General features: G+C 39.3%; 1 protein-coding gene across 1 annotated transcript in view; it reads right to left on the bottom strand.

The window, feature by feature from the left end:
* LOC133635846 (NAD(P) transhydrogenase, mitochondrial) overlaps positions 1-21,435 on the bottom strand; it is a 56,406-nt gene that overhangs the window by 10,821 nt on the left and 24,150 nt on the right. The window contains exons 11-18 of the mRNA XM_062029224.1: positions 11,886-12,047; positions 10,411-10,521; positions 10,156-10,301; positions 9,738-9,933; positions 5,683-5,916; positions 4,925-5,085; positions 820-999; positions 570-729 (exon numbers count right to left, since the gene is read on the bottom strand). Coding sequence (XP_061885208.1) covers positions 570-729; positions 820-999; positions 4,925-5,085; positions 5,683-5,916; positions 9,738-9,933; positions 10,156-10,301; positions 10,411-10,521; positions 11,886-12,047 — 1,350 coding nt within the window. The remainder of the gene's footprint in view (positions 1-569; positions 730-819; positions 1,000-4,924; positions 5,086-5,682; positions 5,917-9,737; positions 9,934-10,155; positions 10,302-10,410; positions 10,522-11,885; positions 12,048-21,435) is intronic.

The following is a 21,435-nucleotide window of genomic DNA, read 5'->3' as shown; positions in this document are numbered from 1 at the left end:
AAATGGGATGTTTGGGGGGTCTACAATAGATATCAAACCTGTGTCTGCCTGGCTACAGTAGAATATAAAATTCCAATGAAACATCCATCCATCCACCCATTTTCTATCGCTTGTCCCTTACGGGGTCGCGGGCGGTGCTGGAGCCTATCCCAGCTGCACACGGTCGGAAGGCGGAGTACACCCTGGACAAGTCGCCACCTCATCACAGGGCCAACACAGATAGACAGACAACATTCACACTCACATTCACACACTAGGGCCAAATTAGTGTTGCCAATCAGCCTATACCCAGGTGCATGTCTTTGGAGGTGGGAGGAAGCCGGAGTACCTGGATGGAACTCACGCAGTCAAGGGGAGAACATGCAAACTCCACACAGAAAGATTCCAAGGACCTTCGTATTGTGAGGCACACTTACTAACCCCTGTCCCACCGTGATGCCCTCCAATGAGGCAATAAATAATACAAATGCATGTAGACAACCACAATGTAGCCCAGCAAGAATCTTCTAATTCCTAATGACACATGTACCATCAAAGTTATTTCACTCAACAATAAGGGCAGCTGTCACCTGGCGTGATGATGATGTTATTGGCTTCCTTGATTATGTCAATGGTCTGGTCTACATTGACCTCTGTGTGAGTGCCAACAATCTCCATGGGTTTGCCACCTGCTGTGGAGGTGGTGCCAAAACCACCCAGGATCACATTGGGCAGTGAGCGGTTCATTGCCTTGGAAGAGAGGAGGAACGTTGTAATTATGATCTATAGAGAAGCGTGATGGTGGTACTGAGTAAACTAGTGCCATGGGCGTGTACTCACCACACACATGATGTAGGAGAGGATAGCACCAGAGGAACCGATCAAAGCCCCAACGATGGTCATTAGGTTGTTTTCCAACAGGAAACCTTCAGCGCATAGTGCCCAGCCAGAGTAGCTGTTTAAAACAGTGATGACCACTGGCATGTCTGCACCTCCAATGGCTGCTGTCAGGGTTACACCCTACATGGACATGGAATCATATTCAAGCTTCTTATTCTATCTTTGCATGCTTACAAATAGAAATTGTGGTGTTAATAGTCACATTTTTTAATAAAATGTATAGGTGATAAATGAAAATATTGTGCAAACCTTTTCAACCTAACTTCCGGTTCCGGTAGCTGGACTGGCGCTCGCGAATTTTACTCCAAACATTTAAGTTTAATAATGTAAAGAGGAAGATTGCAATTAATCCAACAAGTGAATGTCTGGAGTAACTAGCCGGTGCGCTGTTACAAAGACAAGATGACGCCCAAGGCTGATTATAGCGAACTTAAAAAGTCAATCGACACTCTGATCGAAGAAGTTGTTACGATCAAGGAGCAGCAGAAAACCACCAAGAATTCGGCGGGGGAGGGTCATGGCAGAAGTGCATTGTGGGTCATGGGATGCTAACTGCTATATGCTACTGCCGTAGGTATTAAAATGGATCACATCAACATTGGCGGTAACTTATAAAAACTGAGAAGGGCTGAACTAAAATAGCACCAAAAAGGAAATCATATACTGCAGATTACAAGCTGGACGTAGTGAAATATGCAGCAGAGAACGGCGATCGAGCAGCAGAAAGAAAGGACATACCAGAGGCGACACCGGGGAGGAAGATTTCATCGGATTTAGCGATCGGGAGTGACAGATTGTTTGGTAAACGTGTAGCATGTTCTATATGTTATAGTTATTTGAATGACTCTTACCATAATAATATGTTACGTTAACATACCAGGCACGTTCTCAGTTGTTTATTTGTGCGTCATATAACGTACACTTATTCAGCCTGTTGTTCACTATCCTTTATTTATTTTAAATTGCCTTTCAAATGTCTATTCTTGGTGTTGGATTTTATCAAATATATTTCCCCAAAAAATGCAACTTATGCAGTGCGACGTATATATGTTTTTTTCCTTCTTTATTGTGCATTTTCGGCCGGTGCGACTTATAGTCCGAAAAATAAGGTTTGTATTTGACCAAAAAAATCCCTCCATATTCTCTACTGCTTGCTCGTGTTACCATATCTGAGATATTGTGTGGAAATATGGGGAAATAACTAAAAGTACTCTTCAGTCACTAACCGTGTTACAAAAGCGGTCAGTTAGAATAATACTTAATGTTGGATATAGAGAACGTTCAAAGCCTTTATTTATTAAATTAAACATATTTAAATTGAACTTTTTAGTGAATTTGCAAACAGCCAAAATTATGCACAAAGCAAATTTTTCTCAACCTCAGAGGAAAATGTAACCAAAAACATTTGTATGCACGTACAACACTTAAAATCTTTAGAATATCAGTACCGTATTTTTCGGAGTATAAGTCGCACCGGAGTATAAGTCGCACCGACCAAAAATGCATAATATAGAAGGAAAGAATCATATATAAGTCGCACTGGAGTATAAGTCGCATTTTTTGGGGAAATTTATTTGATAAAACCCAACACCAAGAATAGACATTTGAAAGGCAATTTAAAATAAATAAAGAATAGTGAACAACAGGCTGAATAAGTGTACGTTATATGACACATAAATAACCAACTGAGAACGTTCCTGGTATGTTAACGTAACATATTATGGTAAGAGTCATTCAAATAACTTTAACATATAGAACATGCTATACGTTTACCAAACAATCGCTAAATCCGATGAAATCTTGTACGTCTAGTCTCTTAAGTGAATGAGCTAAATAATATTATTTGATATTTTACGGTAATGTGTTAATTTCACACTTAAGTCGCTCCTGAGTATAAGTCGCACCCCCGGCCAAACTATGAAAAAAACTGTGATTTATAGTCCGAAAAATACGGTATGTGGAATTCAGTGGCGTGCAGTCACTAGAGGCAGGGGAGGCGGGGCATGGAGGATTACATATGTAAAATAAAACAGTTTTCTAAACTGGACTTTCAATCGAAGCAGGAGGTAATAATAAAAGGTAGACCAACGCCGGAGCTAAAATGTTTGCTTTTGACTTCGGGACAGAAGACCCGTTCTTTTCAAACGGCGTGGTACACACGCAAAGGCTGGCTGTGTGGATGTCCAGCAAGAAAGGTAAGACCATAATAATGTTTTTTTTATTAAATGTGCTTTTTTGTGTGCTACAGTTGTGTAAAGAATGCTGGAATGAGCTTTTAAACATAACCCGTTAACTGCTGCCAATCACATGGTGAATAAGATACTATTTATGGTTCATATGTTTGTAAATCTGACTGTGATGATGCAGTGCCTCACCAGACATTAACCTCACCGCACGCCACTGGTGGAATTAATATATGAAATGGACTAAGTAAAGAAATCAAACCGTGTACTAATATGATCTAGCTTGAGAAACTGTTCAAACTCAAAGTGTTTACATAGTAGAAATAAGAAGAATCATTATAAACATTTTGAATTTATTGATAATCTTATTAATCTCACTAATGATTCCTGGGCGCGGCGCCGCTGCTGCCCACTGCTCCTCAAGGGGATGGGACAAATGCAGAGGACAAATTTCACCACATCTAGTGTGTGTGTGACAATCATTGGTACTTTAATATTTAATTAATCTTAATATATGAAATATAACTTATTTAACTATTTATTTTTTTCAGACATGTATTATTTATTAAGTAAATTGAGAACAGAACGTTAAAGTGTTAGCAATTGTTAGGATATGGAAAAGGAGTAGGATTAAAAAAGCTCTGCTTCTTCCTACTGCTTTTCCAACATGTTGAAAAGAGAAACTGGAAAATGTGATGTATCATGTAATTGTATGAGTGTTCAAAAAAAACTTAAACCTTAAACCATAAGCTTGTATCTCAGAATACTCATATCTCAAAGCAGTTAATATACTGTAAAGCATTTACCTTGGGAAGCGGACTAATACACATGTCCCTCACTGATTCTCCGTCCAGCGTTGCCAACTTTGCGTATTACCCCCTTATTATAAGCTACTTGTTTTCATAGAGCTACTGCGTGTTTTTCTCGTCGCATCTGGCAACACTGTCTCTCACGTCTTCCAGAGACGGGCCGAAGAAGTCAATTCTTGGATGAAAACACAAGCGATTAGTTTATCTGTGTACCAAGGCAGTTCGACCACCCAGTTTGTTGAGTCAAGATTTGACACAACAAATTGAAACACAGCTTCTGGAGCTTCTCAATATTTTAATGGATAAATGTTGATGACGCACACTGAATATGCAGTGGGGCTTGATTTGCCGGGTAGACTGCTAACATGTTGGACATATTTTTAATGGTTTCTCTCTGATTTGGTCGTTCGCGTCTCCTCCTTCACACTAACCTTAGTTCTGGTGGTTGGAGAGCATATAATAAGAGACATACTCTCTGATGTTTTGTTTTGCCCTATTATGCAAAACCAATTAGTCCCTGTTGTTGTGTAGTTTGGATCTGCATTGTAGTCCGCAACGCAGTCAATAAGCTCCTTCTAATTCTCTATCCTTTTTTTGTGGGGCATTCATACTGTGCTGTTGCCATTTCTAATATAAAAGTATCTTATAGTCTGAACTTAATCTGTCAGTATAACTCGCTATGGAAATGCTAAAACTACAACAAAAGATGACGGTGTCGAAGTGGAGCCATGCGAATAAGACCGCCCACAAAAATGGCGCATTCTGAGACAATCAGAAAGCGGCTTGAAAACAGTCTGTAAAACATATTCTATGCAACATTTTGAAGAAAAAACACGAATAACTGTTAGACCATAAGGAAGTGTTTTAAATGTAGAAAAAAATCATAATATGACCCCTTTGATGCGCTTTATAATCCGGTACGCTCTATGTTTGAAACTAGACCCGTTCATCGACAAGGCGCCTTATGGTCCACAATACGATACATGCTTTTTTTTCTCCCATTTTTTTTATACAAATGTTTTCTTGCAGTGTTGCATGTTAGTGGATACTCACCATGACAGTTGACAGGCCAGACACTCCCAATAGACATCCCAGTCCAGTGTTGTAGCTCGAGCTGAGCATGAAGGGCACCATGCCGCCAATCGAAGCCGCCATCAGACCGGCATTCAACATGTGACGTCCCGGCAATAGTAAAGGAGCAGAGTTCAGGAGCCCTACAGCACAAAGGCGTATGTATAATTTTTATCAAGAAGGCTACGAACTGATGTTTTTTTTTTCTTTTCTACTGCATATCTAAAAGGAAGAATTGATTGATTGATTGAAACTTTTATTAGTAGATTGCACAGTACAGTACATATTCCATACAATTGACTACTAAATGGTAACACCCGAATAAGTTTTTCAACTTGTTTAAGTCGGGGTCCACGTAAATCAATTCATGGTAGAACATGTTAAGATGCATAATATCTCACTCTTTATTCAGCGTCTCTAAACACGGAGATGTTCCAATCAACTATGCCCACAAATCAGACACAACCTTGCCATGTGTTCCTTTTAAAATCAGTTACACAATAACAAAAAGCTGTGACAGTACAGAGCAGACTCGCAATCCAGCCTGGATTTCCTCAAACATTTTTGGGGGCTTTGGAATGATCAAAGCAGCAATCAAGACCAGACAACGCTGCGACGAGGATTCTGATTGTGTGTCAAAAATCAAAAAGAGTCATCTGACATGTAAAGTAAGCAAAGTTCCTAAAACATGTGATTATATTATCCAAATACCACACACACACACACAAAGAGTTGCATACCTTGTAGCTTGCCGTAGGCCACCAGCGATCCGCTGAAGGTGACGCCCCCGATGTAAGTGCCCAAATACGCCACAGTCTTAAGCACACCAGCAGCCGGGTGAGCGTCGAGGTGGGGGAACTCAATCATGTACTCAGCGACGCAGGTGAGAACCGCCGCCAGCCCCACAAGGCTGTGAAACGCTGCCACCAGCTGTGGCAAGTCTGCGATTTCAATGCGCTTGGCGATGGTTAGACCTGCATGCCGGCACAGTTGAGACTTTTCAGTAAAACTCCAGGAGGTTAACACTCACCTTTGCATTGGCTAATTTGGGGAACATTGAGAAAGTAACATTTAGAAAATACAAAAAATGAAAACAAGGAAAAAGGCCAGTCACCTGTTTAATGTCCCTTTATGTTTAGTAAATAGGGACTGATCTTCTAAAGGCAATGTAAAAGAAAGCATTTTACAGACCAAAAAAAAGTGCGCCTGCCTGTTGTGTTAAACATGGTTTATCATCCACATGTGTTTAATTACCGGTACTCACACGCTCATCTCATTGTGCAGGAACTTGACTGATGTTCTCCTTGGATTTAAATTGTTCTCTTATAGACTGGACCAGAAAAATACAGGACCACACAAAACTTAAACTATAAATACAAAAAAAGATAAAAGAAAATAAAAATCCTGACCGTGATGCATAAACAAGCCTGCTTATTAGGGATGGACAATAAAGTAAATGAACATTTGACTAAAATTTATCAGGAAGGGGGAAATATTTTTTGTTTTTAATGAATGAAAGTATGTTCTGAACGTCTGCTTCAATGCCAGTGGAATAATTTTGACTTTATTGTGTTAACATTAGTCAATAATCAATAGGTTACAACCTAACTAGGGATGATCTGATCAGGGTTTTATGCTGCCAATTTTGATCATCCATGAGTGAAATCGGCCGATACCAATACCGATACAGTGTATTAACTGTATATTTTTCAATTTATTTATGGTGAGCGCTATTGACAGTTTAACACATAGACACAATAGTTAACTAGTTTTTTATTCTATTTTTCATTAGAGTAGAAGCATTTAAGTCCCATCTTAAAACTAATTTGTATACTCTAGCCTTTAAATATACTCATTTTTAGACCAGTTGATCTGATGTCTCTCTTTTCTGCTCTGCCCCCCTCTCCTGTGTGGAGGGGTTATCAGGTGATCACGGATCAGCTTCCACGGAGGGAACTGCACTTTTTGGAATTTTACTGAACGGTAACAATCATGAGGGACAAGAACACACGTCTTATTTGGGGGGGAACTCAAAGATGATAAAAAATTCTTGCAAGATGCGGTTAATGGGAATCACCATTGTAGTGCATTTATTTCCGTTTCCATAGCAGCACACTTCTGACTTCTGGCAACAACTGTGTGTCCTACGTCCGGAAACAAAGGCATGCGTGTCTTCTACTCATGGCAGACTCTGTAACAAACAACAAAGACGACTATTTTTGGACAAATGAGGATTCACAACCTTATCTTTTTGAAGTTCAATATACTGAGAATGAACTACTGCTTCTAGAAGCCAGCATGAAGGAAGAGTGAGACGCTGGAGCAGACAGAAACCAAGAAAGTGAGGTGAAAGGGACTCTGAGCTGCAAAATGTGGAATTTGAAGCAATGCTATTTCGACATCAATGGAGTGCTTACCCAAATAAACCGCAAAAACGTCCCTGGCCAGCTGGACCAAACAGACATTTGTTCATCGAGTGAGTCACACTTTATATTGATCATGATACATGCAGCACATCACCGTACAACTACAGTGCATACGCTGTCTGGCCATCTGTGTATAAACAAATTGAAATGTGGGCATTACTTTACAGATACTGTAGTATGTTTGTTCATGTTCTTCAGTCAGTACAGATTGGTGTCCTATCGCAGTGTTGTGCATTGCAAACTGTTTCATGCTGATGTGGAAGCTAGCTTATCTCTTTCCGTAGCTAGCTTTTAGGGCTAATACCGCAGCACGCCGATGTGTTACTACTCTAGAAAAAAAGTTCCTCAGTGTTCGCTCTTACAATAACAATGTCGCTACAGCTTGGTTATTATCCAGGTTACGGAACATAAATTAATTATTGTTGACGGTTTTTGAATGCATTTTTAAAGTCATAGAATGGATTGCTCCCATTAGCTGCATTGCTAGCCACCAAGAACGAGACAATTTTTACATGTTAGAATGCAAAAAAAATTGTCTTCTTGTCACTCATAATGATTGTGAACGATAGGCAAAATTCCAAAATAAGTGCAGTTCCCCTTTAAGATGTGGATAATGGGTTTCACTATGTCAATTGCTTTGAGTCTCTCAAGAAAAGCGCTAAATAAATATAATTCACAATTTACTTTACTAATGACTGAATTATAAATAATAATTACAGCTGTCGTTTTGCACCACAATCGAACAAAACCATTCTCAGAGTCGTGTATAGAGAGAGTGTGGCCAACTGCACAACAGGCGCCATGACTGCTACCAAGGACGTGTGCGGCTGTGCCCAGATGTATGCAATTGTTGTCATTTTAACATTAGTTTTTCGGACGAAATAAAACATAATAATATGTCTATATATAATTCTAAACGTACTCCAGCTCATAAACTTACAATAAAACATGCTTTTATTTTGTCAGAATATAATTTTGCTTATGATTTTCTAACTGATCGATTTGTGTATAGAATCGATTTGTGTAAGTGTACTTTTGTAGTTATTTACCAATATTTCTGCACAATAACTCAGATATTGTAACATTGGCGAGCAGTGGAGAATATGGAGTGATTTTTGGTCTAGTACATCCATCCACTACCGCTTATTTTTCTTTATTCATTATTGATGTGTTTCTTGCCACTTTATGTTGTATATTTTCATATGAGATTTCCAGTTCATTTTCTAATTGGTTATTATACCCACAATGTGGTTTCTATGACTCATTCAATGTCCGTCTATGTGTATTTGTGTTTAACTTCCTCTTCTGCTGCTACCGAATTGCATTATTTTAGTTTTACTGAGATTCAAAGATAGTCTGTTTTTGTCTAACCATCGCTTTAATTTATAAATTTCTTCTGTTATTATTTGTATTAGCTTCTGTATGTTCGCTCCTGAACAAAACACGTACATTTTGTCGTGTGTTTATCTCGCACAAGACGCTGTAATGGGTGGCTCTCCACTGTTGTTCGCAAACCTTCACTTCCCATACTTGTCTTCTTTCCGGGTTGTGGGAAAAGCAATGTAAAAGCTTTCCACAATTCTCACAGGTGGAGCAACCCCCTGCTGCACAACAGGGCATTTACTATATACACCTCGAACAAAGAAGAAGCGCCACAAACGCATAGCATCAGGTCAAAGTTAGTAGCAGTCATGGCGCCCTGTAGTCACGTGAGTGTCATTGAGGAAATCGCCTGAAAACAGAGTTGGCCATACTCTCTTTATACACAACTCTCACCATTCTTGTCAGGGCATTTCTCTCTGTTGAGGATTAATCCTTTGGATCCTACACCAGGTGCTCAGACCAAGATGCTGTCTTCTTATCATCTACCATGTCAGATGGATGTGCAAATATGTTCAATTTATCTAACTCTGCATTTAAAAGTATTTTTTTAAAAGCTTGACTGTTACTTACTGCAACAAAAGTTACGCAGTTGCGCTGCTCAAACCACACATTTATTCATGACACTATAACACAAAATATTTGTGTTTGGCTGCACTCTTCTTTTTTTGCAAAAAGAGCGAACAACAATTGGGATGGAAACTGGGTAAACAAAAATACTTCTAATTTGTTTTTCAAAGGAGTGGGCATTAGATTGATGCATGTGTGAATTATTACACAATCGACGGAATCGTGCATAAGCTCAGCTTTATAAGGGTTTGTGCATATTTGTCTTTTTAGTAGACATTACTTTAGGCTTAAAACATCTGGTGCCTTTTATATTAAATAAACAACTGGCCATGCTTTTATGAATAATATTATAAAGGGTCATCTGGTGACTGTTTTAAAGAGTTCTTCAGTTAGATAATAAGAAGTAAGAAGTCACTTACCCAGAGTTCCTCCAGTGGCCATGGCTAATGACATCTGTGACAACAGTTCCGGCGAAGGCTTGAGGGCACCTAAGGTGGCGGCGATGCCCCCTGCTACTCCCATCATGCCCAATGAGTTACCCAGGCGACTAGTGCCCTGAGCCGAAAGGCCTGCCAGCGCACCGACACAGCACAGGCCTGAGCCCAAGTACATCATCTGAGGATGACAAATACAAGTTACACTTCTTAAGTCCAAACAAATGAAAGGATTTTAGTTTGCTTTCTACTTAAAAATTATTCATTTCATCACAATAGAATCAATCACTTGTTCGACCTTAGAAAGAAATTATGAAGTGGGTGAATGTTTGGTTGATAAAGCCTCAGAAACCCTACAAAATGATTTCAGGCAATTCAATTAAACACAAACAAAAAGTGTCACCTGTTCAATGTTGTATCCAGCTGCTAGAGAAGCACCATATCCCCCAACAAACGCAGCCCCGGGCAGCAAGTACAGGTAGTTGTACTCAGGGGGGTCAGTGGGACGCTTGAACATGTCCAACATCCGCTGGGTGATCAGAAAACCACCTGAGAATGTACAAATATAGTACGGTATATCAAATGTGGAGATTTGGTTGTATGGGTTAAAAAAACAAATGATTAGTTTCAGTTAAAAATATATTTCAAAATGTCAGACCGGCAATGTTGATGGAGGAAATAAAGGCAGCAGCCAAGGCGAGACTCTCAGGCAAGCTGGAAGGTGTAAGACCTCCTCCCATCAGAACCAGACCTCCTACTGCTGTCAGACCTGTTATGAAGCACAAGAGTAAGACCTAAAGTACACATATGAACACCATTTATTAATATTAGGTGATAAAGCTTAAAGGGAAACTACACGTTTTTGGAATTTTCCCTATCATCCACAATACTTATGTGAGACAGGGACACGTCTTTCTCTTTTCTGTGCCGTCTAAATATTTAAAAACTGTGAACACAAGGCGGCTAACAATGCAGGTCGTGGAATTCATCAATTCAGTCTATAGAGCCATCTGAAAAAACATCTAAAACCACCAACGGTCCAATTACATGCCGTGACTTGCAAGTAACCAAGCTATAGCGACATTGTTATTGTAAGCGCTAAGAGCAGAGCAGCTTTATTTGTCCATTCTTAACATGTACAAGACACATAAGAACTGAAATTACATTTTCGGCACAATCCCGCTAAGAGCAGACATACGTTACAGGGAGACAAGACGGGACCGCCAACGGATCAGCCACTTAGGGCGCTCCTTAAAAAGGTGGGAAAAAGCACAACACAAAACACAAACACAAAGGAACTACTTTTCTGGCGTCATCATGACACATCGCCTTGCTCACACTGCTCCTTTTGACTACCGGTACAAGTGAGTCGGGTACTACTTACTAGCTAGCGTTAGCTGCTAATAAAGTTGGTTGTGACCCACCGTAATATAAAGAAGAAGAAGGATATTGAGCTGCTTCTGCTGTATTGCCTTTGAGTTTAGAAACGTTAATGCTAGGTATAAACTATCATCTCACCTGTATAGTAGAAGGTTGTGGCAACAAGCTGAAAAGTTGGTCAACTTCACAAATCCACACACTACCAACTTGATACTATATGGCTCTCAGCAAATGGAATGCCGCAAAAGACTATTGCAACATCGCTGGGGAGCATTTTTTATGTGAGGAGTGAGGATTATTTAGAATTTAGCATCTCATCAGTCCGCATCCCAGTGAGAGTGGACATTGTAAGCCAATGTTTCATGTTCTTATTTGAAAGGTTTAACGAATCCTACCGCTCAGACATTTCACAGAGCTGTCTGTGAAATCAATGTGCCCAGGAAATAAGTTTCGGTATTGCTTACAATGAGCAAAATATTGTAAATATTACTCCATGTTTAATGAATGTGCAAGTTACTACATTATATACATACTCACAACATGTATATAAAAAGGTGTTGGATGTTTTTAGAGGCAGACTAGATTGTATTCCCATTACCAGCATTGTTAGGCACCTCTTGCTAGCAGTTTTTTCTTATTTATAACACACAGAAAAGAAAAAGACATCGGTGTTCTTGTCTCACATAAGGATTGTGGATGATGGAGGAAATTCAAAAAAACAAGTGCAGTTTATTTTAAAGCTTAAATGGTGACCTGAGATGGCGTTGGTGACGGACATCAAAGGCGAGTGCAAGGCGGGGGTCACGCCCCACACAGTGTGATATCCCACAATCCCAGCCAGGCCAAAGGTTGTCACCATTTGTGTAAAGGCTGCGTTGGGGGAAATGAGCCCAAGAGCCAGACATGTGGATAGACCTGCAAGGGGTAGGAAAGCAGCGTTGAAGCAAAGTTCTTTTTAATCTCTCACACACACACACACTCATTCACACACCCGCGCACACACACAGTAACAAGCAAGTAGCAAGCCGTATCATAACATCAAGTAGAAGTGTAACTTAGGGATGGGCACAATACATTTAATAAGTATGTTTAAAATAAGTCAACTGTGTCTTAAAGGCCTACTGAAACCCACTACTACCAACCACGCAGTCTGATAGTTTATATATCAATGATGAAATCTTAACATTGCAACACATGCCAATACGGCAGGGTTAACTTATAAAGTGCAATTTTAAAATTCCCGCCACACTTCCGGTTGAAAAACTCATTTGGATATGATTTAGGCGCGTGACGTCACAAAAGCAACGGAAGTGGTTGGACCCCATCGGACCCGATAGAAAAGCCTCTTGTTTTCTTCGACAAAATTCCACAGTATTCTGGACATCTGTGTTGGTGAATCTTTTGCAATTTGTTTAATGGACAATGGAGACTGCAAATAAGAAAGTTGTAGGTGCGATCGGTGGAGCGGCGGACTACAGCAACACCAGGAGGTTGTGTTGTGTTTTGAGCAGGATAACAGACGCACTACGGTGAGTCTAGCTTTGGCTTCCAAACATTTGATCGCTTGCCCGTACGTGCGTGTCGATATGTGCATGTGACGTACGTAACTTTGGGGGAATATATGTTTCTTGCCGACTCTGATGGCGGCCGGGGTGTCGTCAAAAGCGTACAACGCCCGCCGCCGCATCTAAGTTAGCTTCTGTTTTTTTAGCTCCGCCAAGCGGAATATTATTAATCGTGTATTTACATGTTCATGGTTTAATAGTATTATTGATCTTCTGTCTATCCATCCAGTCAGGGTTTTTTTTTATTTAGTTTCTATCTGCATTTGAGACTGACGCTATCACGTTGGCTACGCAGCTAGGTTAGCTTCTGTTTTTTTAGCTTCGCCAAGCGGAATATTATTAATCGTGTATTTACATGTTCATGGTTTAATAGTATCATTGATCTTCTGTCTATCCATCCAGTCAGGGTTTTTTTTTTAATTTAGTTTCTATCTGCATTTGAGACTGACGCTATCACGTTGGCTACGCAGCTAGGTTAGCTTCTGTTTTTTTAGCTTCGCCAAGCAGAATATTATTAATCGTGTATTTACATGTTCATGGTTTAATAGGCAAGGCAAGGCAACTTTATTTGTATAGCGCTTTTCATACACAAGGCAGACTCAAAGTGCTTCACAGACAACAAAGTGAAATGAAAGAAAATAAAAGCAAAATTAAAATGCAGACAATAAAAATAAGAACAGTGCAGACGTTAAAAGTTAAAAGATTAAAAGATTTAGCTGAAAGCTAAGGTGAACATAAAAGTCTTCAGTCTAGTTTTAAAAGTAGTGAGAGTTGGGGAGAGTCTGACATCTTCAGGAAGTTTATTCCAGCTATGTGTTGCATAGTGACTGAATGATGATCTCCCTTGATTTGAGTTTACTCTTGGAACCGCTAACAGATTGGTCTCAGAAGATCTTAGTGATCTAAAGGGCGTATATAGTATTATTGATCTTCTGTCTATCCATCCAGTCAGGGTTTTTTTTAATTGAGTTTCTATCTGCATTTGAGACTGATGCTATCACGTTGGCTACGTAGCTAGGTTAGCTTCTGTTTTTTTAGCTTCGCCAAGCGGAATATTATTAATCGTGTATTTACATGTTCATGGTTTAATAGTATTATTGATCTTCTGTCTATCCATCCAGTCAGGTTTTTTTTAAATTTAGTTTCTATCTGCATTTGAGACTGATGCTATCACGTTGGCTACGTAGCTAGGTTAGCTTCTATTTTTTTAGCTTCGCAAAGCTGAATTATTAATCGTGTATTTACATGTTCAGTCACTGTGAATGTCCATTTCGCGTTCTCGACTCTCATTTTCAAGAGGATATAGTATCTGAGATGGTTTAAAATACAAATCTGTGATACACAATAGAAAAAGGAGAGAGTGTGGAATCCAATGAGCCAGCTTGTACCTAAGTTACGGTCAGAGCGAAAAAAGATACGTCCATCACTGCCTCTCAAGTCTTTCACTGTAACGTTCCTCATCTACGAATCTTTCATCCTCGCTCAAATTAATGGGGTAATCGTCACTTTCTCGGTCCGAATCTCTCTCGCTCCATTGTAAACAACGGGGAATTGTGAGCAGCACTACCGCTTGTGACGTCACGCTACTTCCGGTACAGGCAAGGCTTTTTTTAATCAGCGAGCAAAAGTTGCGAACTTTATCGTCGATTTTCTCTACTAAATCCTTTCAGCAAAAATATGGCAATATCGCGAAATGATCAAGTATGACACATAGAATGGATCTGCTATTCCCGTTTAACTAAAACAATTTCATTTCAGTATGCCTTTAAAGCATCCAGTGAAGGGGCTGTTCGCTCAATTTCAACTGCCTTGCATTCTTTAAAAAATTGACAAAAAGACTAAATGACGAATGAAAATTACGAATTAGCAATGACAAATCGAGCAATAATATTCACTGTAACCTCTGCCATGGCACATTTCCTCCAAGCAGCATGCTCAACACTGGCATAGAAATGGGAATTTAAAACTTTCAGATCGAGATTATCCTAGTTAATCAAAAGTAAGAAATAAAATAACTCAAATGCCCACCCCAGGTTTAATCATAATAATTCCCAGTAAATGCAAATATCAATATATAACTTAAACCAGAGGTCTTCAACAGCATCTGTGACCCCCACAGGATCTGCAAAGGTACTGCAGGGGGGCCAAAAAAATGTTGGCAGACTTTTTTCTTTTTTTTTTAATATTAACCCCCGCAATTGTTCCACAAATGTAAATGTCTTTAAATACACATGAACATTAAGCCAACACACTGTCATGCCGTTAAATGTGAATAAATAATAACATGAATAAATAATCATATTATTAAATTCATGTCAGCATTTCAGTAGGCCAGCGATTAGTGAACTAGTTGTCAGCTAAGGATTGGCACGTTAGTTGCCAGGCAGCAATTAGCACACACGTTGTCCTAGCAATTAACGCACTAGTGAGTGATTATTAGGGCGTTAGTTGCCAGCTGGCAATTAGCACACTAGTGGTCACTCGTAATCAACGTGGCAGCAGCTTCCTAGTAATTAATTAGGGCGTTAGTTGTCAGCTAGTGATTAGCACACTAGTTGCCAGCTAGCAATTAGCAAGCTAATTACCAGCTAGCAATTAGCATACCAATTGGCGATTACAGGGTTAGGTGCCAACTACCTATTAGCGGCACAATACTGTTATTTGAATATCTTTACATTGCACAGTAACAAGGTACCTTTAGGACCAATTTAATGTAAATACAATCATAATTTCCTATAAGCTACATAAGTAGCGGGTCCTCGCTCCTTGTCTCCATCAGTTTGGGGGTCCTTGGTCTGAAAAACGTTGAAGACCCCTGACTTAAAGGCCTACTGAAACCCACAACTACCGACCACGCAGTCTGATAGTTTATACATCAATGATGAAATCTTAACATTGCAACACATGCCAATACGGCCGGGTTAACTTAGAAAGTGCAATTTTAAATTTCCTGCTAAACTTCCGGTTGAAAACGTCTTTGGATGATGCCGTATGCGCGTGACGTAACCAGTGAAACAGAAGTATCGGTACCCCATTGAATCCAATACAAAATAGCTCTGTTTTCATCTCATAATTCCACAGTATTCTGGACATCTGTGTTGGTGAATCTTTTGCAATTTGTTTAATGAACAATGAAGACTGCAAAGAAGAAAGTTGTAGGTCGGATCGGTGTATTAGCGGCTGACTACAGCAACACTACCAGAAAGACTTTGACTCAGATAGCAGACGCGCTAGCTGACGCTAGCCACCGACCGCACGGATGATCGTGGTGAAGTCCTTAGTTCTTCCGTCGATTGCTGGAACGCAGGTGAGCACGGGTGTTGATGAGCAGATGAGGGCTGGCTGGCGTAGGTGGAGCGCTAATGTTTTTATCATAGCTCTGTGAGGTCCCGCTACTAAGTTAGCTTCAATGGCGTCGTTAGCAACAGCATTTTTAAGCTTTGCCAAGCTGGAAAGCATTAACCGTGTATTTACATGTTCATGGTTTAATAGTATTGTTGATTTTCTGTCTATCCTTCCAGTCAGGGGTTTATGTATTTTGTTTCTATCTGCATTTGAGCCTGATGCTATCACGTTAGCTCCGTAGCTAAGTTAGCTCCAATGGCGTCGTTAGCAACAGCATTGTTAACCTTCGCCAGGCTGGAAAGCATTAACTGTGTATTTACATGTCCATGGTTTAATAGTATTGTTGATCTTCGGTCTATCCTTCCAGTCAGGGGTTTATTTATTTTGTTTCTATATGCAGATAAGCACGATGCTATCACGTTAGCTCCGTAGCTAAAGTGTTTCGTCGATGTATTGTTGTGGAGATAAAAGTCACTGTGAATGTCCATTTCACGTTCTCGACCTTCATTTTCAAGAGGATATAGTATCCGAGGTGGTTTAAAATACAAATCCGTGATCCACAATAGAAAAAGGAGAGAGTGTGGAATCCAATGAGCCAGCTTGTACCTAAGTTACGGTCAGAGCGAAAAAAGATATGTCTTGCACTGCATTGTAGTCCATCACTCTAACGTTCCTCATCCACGAATCTTTCATCCTCTCTCAAATTAATGGGGTAATCGTCGCTTTCTCGGTCCGAATCGCTCTAGCTGCATTGAAAACAATAGGAAAATATGAGGAGGTGATCAACTGACTACGTCACGCTACTTCCGGTAAGGGCAAGGCTTTTTTTTTATCAGAGATCAAAAGTTGCAAACTTTATCGTCGTTGTTCTATACTAAATCCTTTCAGCAAAAATATGGCAATATCGCAAAATGATCAAGTATGACACATAGAATGGATCTGCTATCCCCGTTTAAATAAAAAAAATCATTTCAGTAGGCCTTTAAATTATCACATGTATAACTTTATTTTGAAATCAGTCAGACTTCAATGCTCATTAAGTGAAATTCACAACCATCATACGGTATCAGGCAGCCTGCATTTTTAAAATCCACCCATTTTTCTACCGCTCGTCCTTCTTGGGGTCGCGGAGGTGCTGGAGCCTATCCCAGCTGCATTTGGGCGGAAGGCGGGGTACACCCTGGACTAGTCACCACCTCATCACAGGGCCAACACAGACAGACAGACAACATTCACACTCATGGGAATATTTAGTGTTGCCAATCAACCTGTCCCCAGGTGCATGTTTTTGGAGGTGGGAAAAAGCCAGAGTAGAGGAGTGAATCCATGCAGTCACAGGGAGAACATATATATATATACATATATATATATATATATATATATATATATATATATATATATATATATATACATACATATATATACACACACACATATACACACACACAATATATATACATACATACAATATATATACATATATATATACATACATACATACAATATATATATATATATATATATATATATATATACATACAATATATATATATATATATATATATATATATATATATATATATATATATATATATATATATATATATATATATATATATATATATATATATATATATATATATATATATATATATGGGCAGCACGGTGGAAGAGGGGTTAGTGCGTCTGCCTCACAATACGAAGGTCCTGAGTAGTCGTGAGTTCAATCCCGGTCTCGGGATCTTTCTGTGTGGAGTTTGCATGTTCTCCCCGTGACTGCGTGGGTTCCCTCCGGGTACTCCGGCTTCCTCCCACCTCCAAAGACATACACCTGGGGATAGGTTGATTGGCAACACTAAATTGGCCCTAGTGTGTGGATGTGAGTGTGAATGTTGTCTGTCTATCTGCGTTGGCCCTGCGATGAGGTGGCGACTTGTCCAGGGTGTACCCCGCCTTCCGCCCGATTGTAGCTGAGATAGGCTCCAGCGCCCCCCGCGACCCCGAAGGGAATAAGCGGTAGAAAATGGATAGATAGATAGATAGATAGATAGATAGATAGATAGATAGATAGATAGATAGATAGATAGATAGATAGATAGATAGATAGATAGATAGATAGATATTTATTATATATATATATATATATACCAGCATGAAGAGTACGCCAAGAGAGATCGTTCACTATGGCAGAAACATGCTGAGGCTTTCGTCCAGCAGTGGACTGACAACGGCTGCTGATGATGATATATATACCGTATTTTTCAGATTATAAGTCGCAGTTTTTTTCAAAGTTTGGCCGTGGGTGCGACATATACTTCGGAGCGACTTATGTGTGAAATTATTAACACATTACCGTAAAATATCAAATAATATTATTTATCTCATTCGCGTAAGAGACGAAGCAAATGGCAGCAATCGTCACACACACGTCAGCAATTGTCACTCACACGTCAACCAATAAGAATTTGGCGGAGGAGGGTCATGGCAGAAGTGCATTGTGGGTCATGGGATGCTAACTGCTATATGCTACTGCCGTAGCTATTAAAATGGATCACATCAACATTGGCGGTAACTTATAAAAATTGAGAAGGGCTGAACTAAAATGGCACCGAAAAGGAAATCATATACTGCAGATTACAAGCTGGACGTAGTGAAATATGCAGCAGAGAACGGCAATCGAGCAGCAGAAAGAAAGGACATACCAGAGGCGACACTGGGGAGGAAGATTTCATCGGATTTAGCGATCAGGAGTGAAAGATTGTTTGGTAAACGTATAGCATGTTCTATATGTTATAGTTATTTGAATGACTCTTGCCATGATGTGTTGCGTTAACATACCAGGCATATTCTCAGTTGGTTATTTATGCGTCATATGGCGTACACTTATTCAGCCTGTTGTTCACTATTCTTTATTTATTTTAAATTGCCTTTCAAATGTCTATTCTTGGTGTTGGATTTTATCAAATACATTTCCCCCAAAAATGTGATTTATACTCCAGTGCGACGTATATACACTACCGTTCAAAAGTTTGGGGTCACCCAAACAATTTTGTGGAATAACCTTCATTTCTAAGAACAAGAATAGACTGTCGAGTTTCAGATGAAAGTTCTCTTTTTCTGGCCATTTTGAGCGTTTAATTGACCCCACAAATGTGATGCTCCAGAAACTCAATCTGCTCAAAGGAAGGTCAGTTTTGTAGCTTCTGTAACGACCTAAACTGTTTTCAGATGTGTGAACATGATTGCACAAAGGTTTTCTAATCATCAATTAGCCTTCTGAGCCAATGAGCAAACACATTGTACCATTAGAACACTGGAGTGATAGTTGTTGGAAATGGGCCTCTATACACCTATGTAGCTATTGCACCAAAAACCAGACATTTGCAGCTAGAATAGTCATTTACCACATTAGCAATGTATAGAGTGTATTTCTTTAAAGTTAAAACTAGTTTAAAGTTATCTTCATTGAAAAGTACAGTGCTTTTCCTTAAAAAATAAGGACATTTCAATGTGACCCCAAACTTTTGAACGGTAGTGTATGTTTTTTTCCTTCTTTATTGTGCATTTTTGGCCGGTGCGACGTAAACTCCGGGCTGGGCGATATGGCCTTTTTTTAATATTGCAATATTTTAAGGCAATATCGCGATACACGATATATATCTCGATATTTTGCCTTAGCCTTGAATGAACACTTGATGCATATAATCACAGCAGTATGATGAATCTATGTGTCTACATTAAAACATTTTTCTTCATACTGCATTAATATATGCTACTTTAAAACTTTCATGCAGAGAAGGAAATCACAACTAAAAAACATCACTATTTTTTTCATACGGTGTTGATTTGGAAATGTTTGCCTCGGCATTTTGATGGTGTGGCACCGAACGGAGATGTTGACATGCGGAGTAAGCACTCTTCATTCTCTAGCAGGAGACTTTTCAAATGATGCTACATATTAGCAGTAAAGCTACTTTTTATAGCAACGCTTTCGCCCCACACTTGACAAATTACGGTTGTCTGTTCGACATATTCCCACTTGAAGCCAAACCACCGCCAGACTATGGACCCCCTGCTGTTTTTTGGGGGAATTAATTATTCCTTCATTTGTTACCAGATTCGCACCTTCTTTCTCTCGTATTACCTCTAGCTTCACAGCTAACGTTAGCCATGCAGCTACCTCTTCGCTCCGCGAGGGCGTATACGTATGTCGTGACAGTATGTGACGTGTGTAGAAGCTGCGCTTGCTGTCTGTGAGAAGGAGAGACAGGAAAAAGCGAGGAGAGCCTGTAGTGTAATGCCAGCAGCTAAAAGCAACTGGGTGAGAACGCATACTCAAATATCACGGCAGGTGAGGCAGGGCCTCACCTGCCTCCCCTGACTGCACGTCACTGATACATACATATTAGGGCTGTGAATCTTTGGGTGTCCCACGATTCGATTCAATATCGATTCTTGGGGTCACGATTCGATTCAAAATCGATTTTTTTTCAATTCCAACATGATTCTCGATTCAAAAACGATTCTCTATTCATTCAATACATAGAATTTCAGCAGCATCTACCCTAGTCTGCTGACATGCAAGCAGAGTAGTAGATTTTTGTAAAAAGCTTTTATAATTGTAAAGGACAATGTTTTATCAACTGATTGCAATAATGTAAATTTGTTTTAACTATTAAATGAACCAAAAATATGACTTATTTTATCTTTGTAAAAATATTGGACAGTGTGTTGTCAAGCTTATGAGATGCGATGCAAGTGTAAGCCACTGTGACACTATTGTTTTTTTTTTTATAAATGTCTAATGATAATGTCAATGAGGGATTTTTAATCACTGCTATGTTGAAATTGTAACTAATATTGATACTGTTGTTGATAATATTCATTTTTGTTTCACTACTTTTGGTTTGTTCTGTGTCGTGTTTGTGTCTCCTTTCAATTGCTCTGTTTATTGCAGTTATGAGTGTTGCTGGGTCGGGTTTGGTTTTGGAATTGGATTGCATTGTTATGGTATTGCTGTGTATTGTTTTGTTGGATTGATTAATTTTAGTTTTTGAGGAGCCCTGATCTAGTGTATGCCACAGCTTAATGTTGCTTTGAGAGCTCCTGCTAGAACTTTTACTTTTCTACCTGGTACCTAATTAAACAACCTTCTGCCTACACGTTACTTGCTTTCTCTGGGTCCCAAAGGCTGCTGTGAGGATTGGTAAATTGATGAAGCCCTGACAAAATCAAATGAATAAATAAATATTTTGATAATTATTTAAATGTATTAAATCATAAAATAATGGAATCGATAATTAATTAATTTATTTAATTAATGCATGTAATTTTACATTAAATACATTAATTACACATTTAATAACACATGTATGTATTTAATAACAATTATA

The sequence above is a fragment of the Entelurus aequoreus genome, linkage group LG02 (genome assembly GCF_033978785.1).
Source record: "Entelurus aequoreus isolate RoL-2023_Sb linkage group LG02, RoL_Eaeq_v1.1, whole genome shotgun sequence".
Taxonomy (NCBI): Eukaryota; Metazoa; Chordata; class Actinopteri; order Syngnathiformes; family Syngnathidae; genus Entelurus; species Entelurus aequoreus.
Note: the sequence above shows the minus strand (reverse complement) of the source record. Positions and strands in the feature narration are given on the sequence as shown.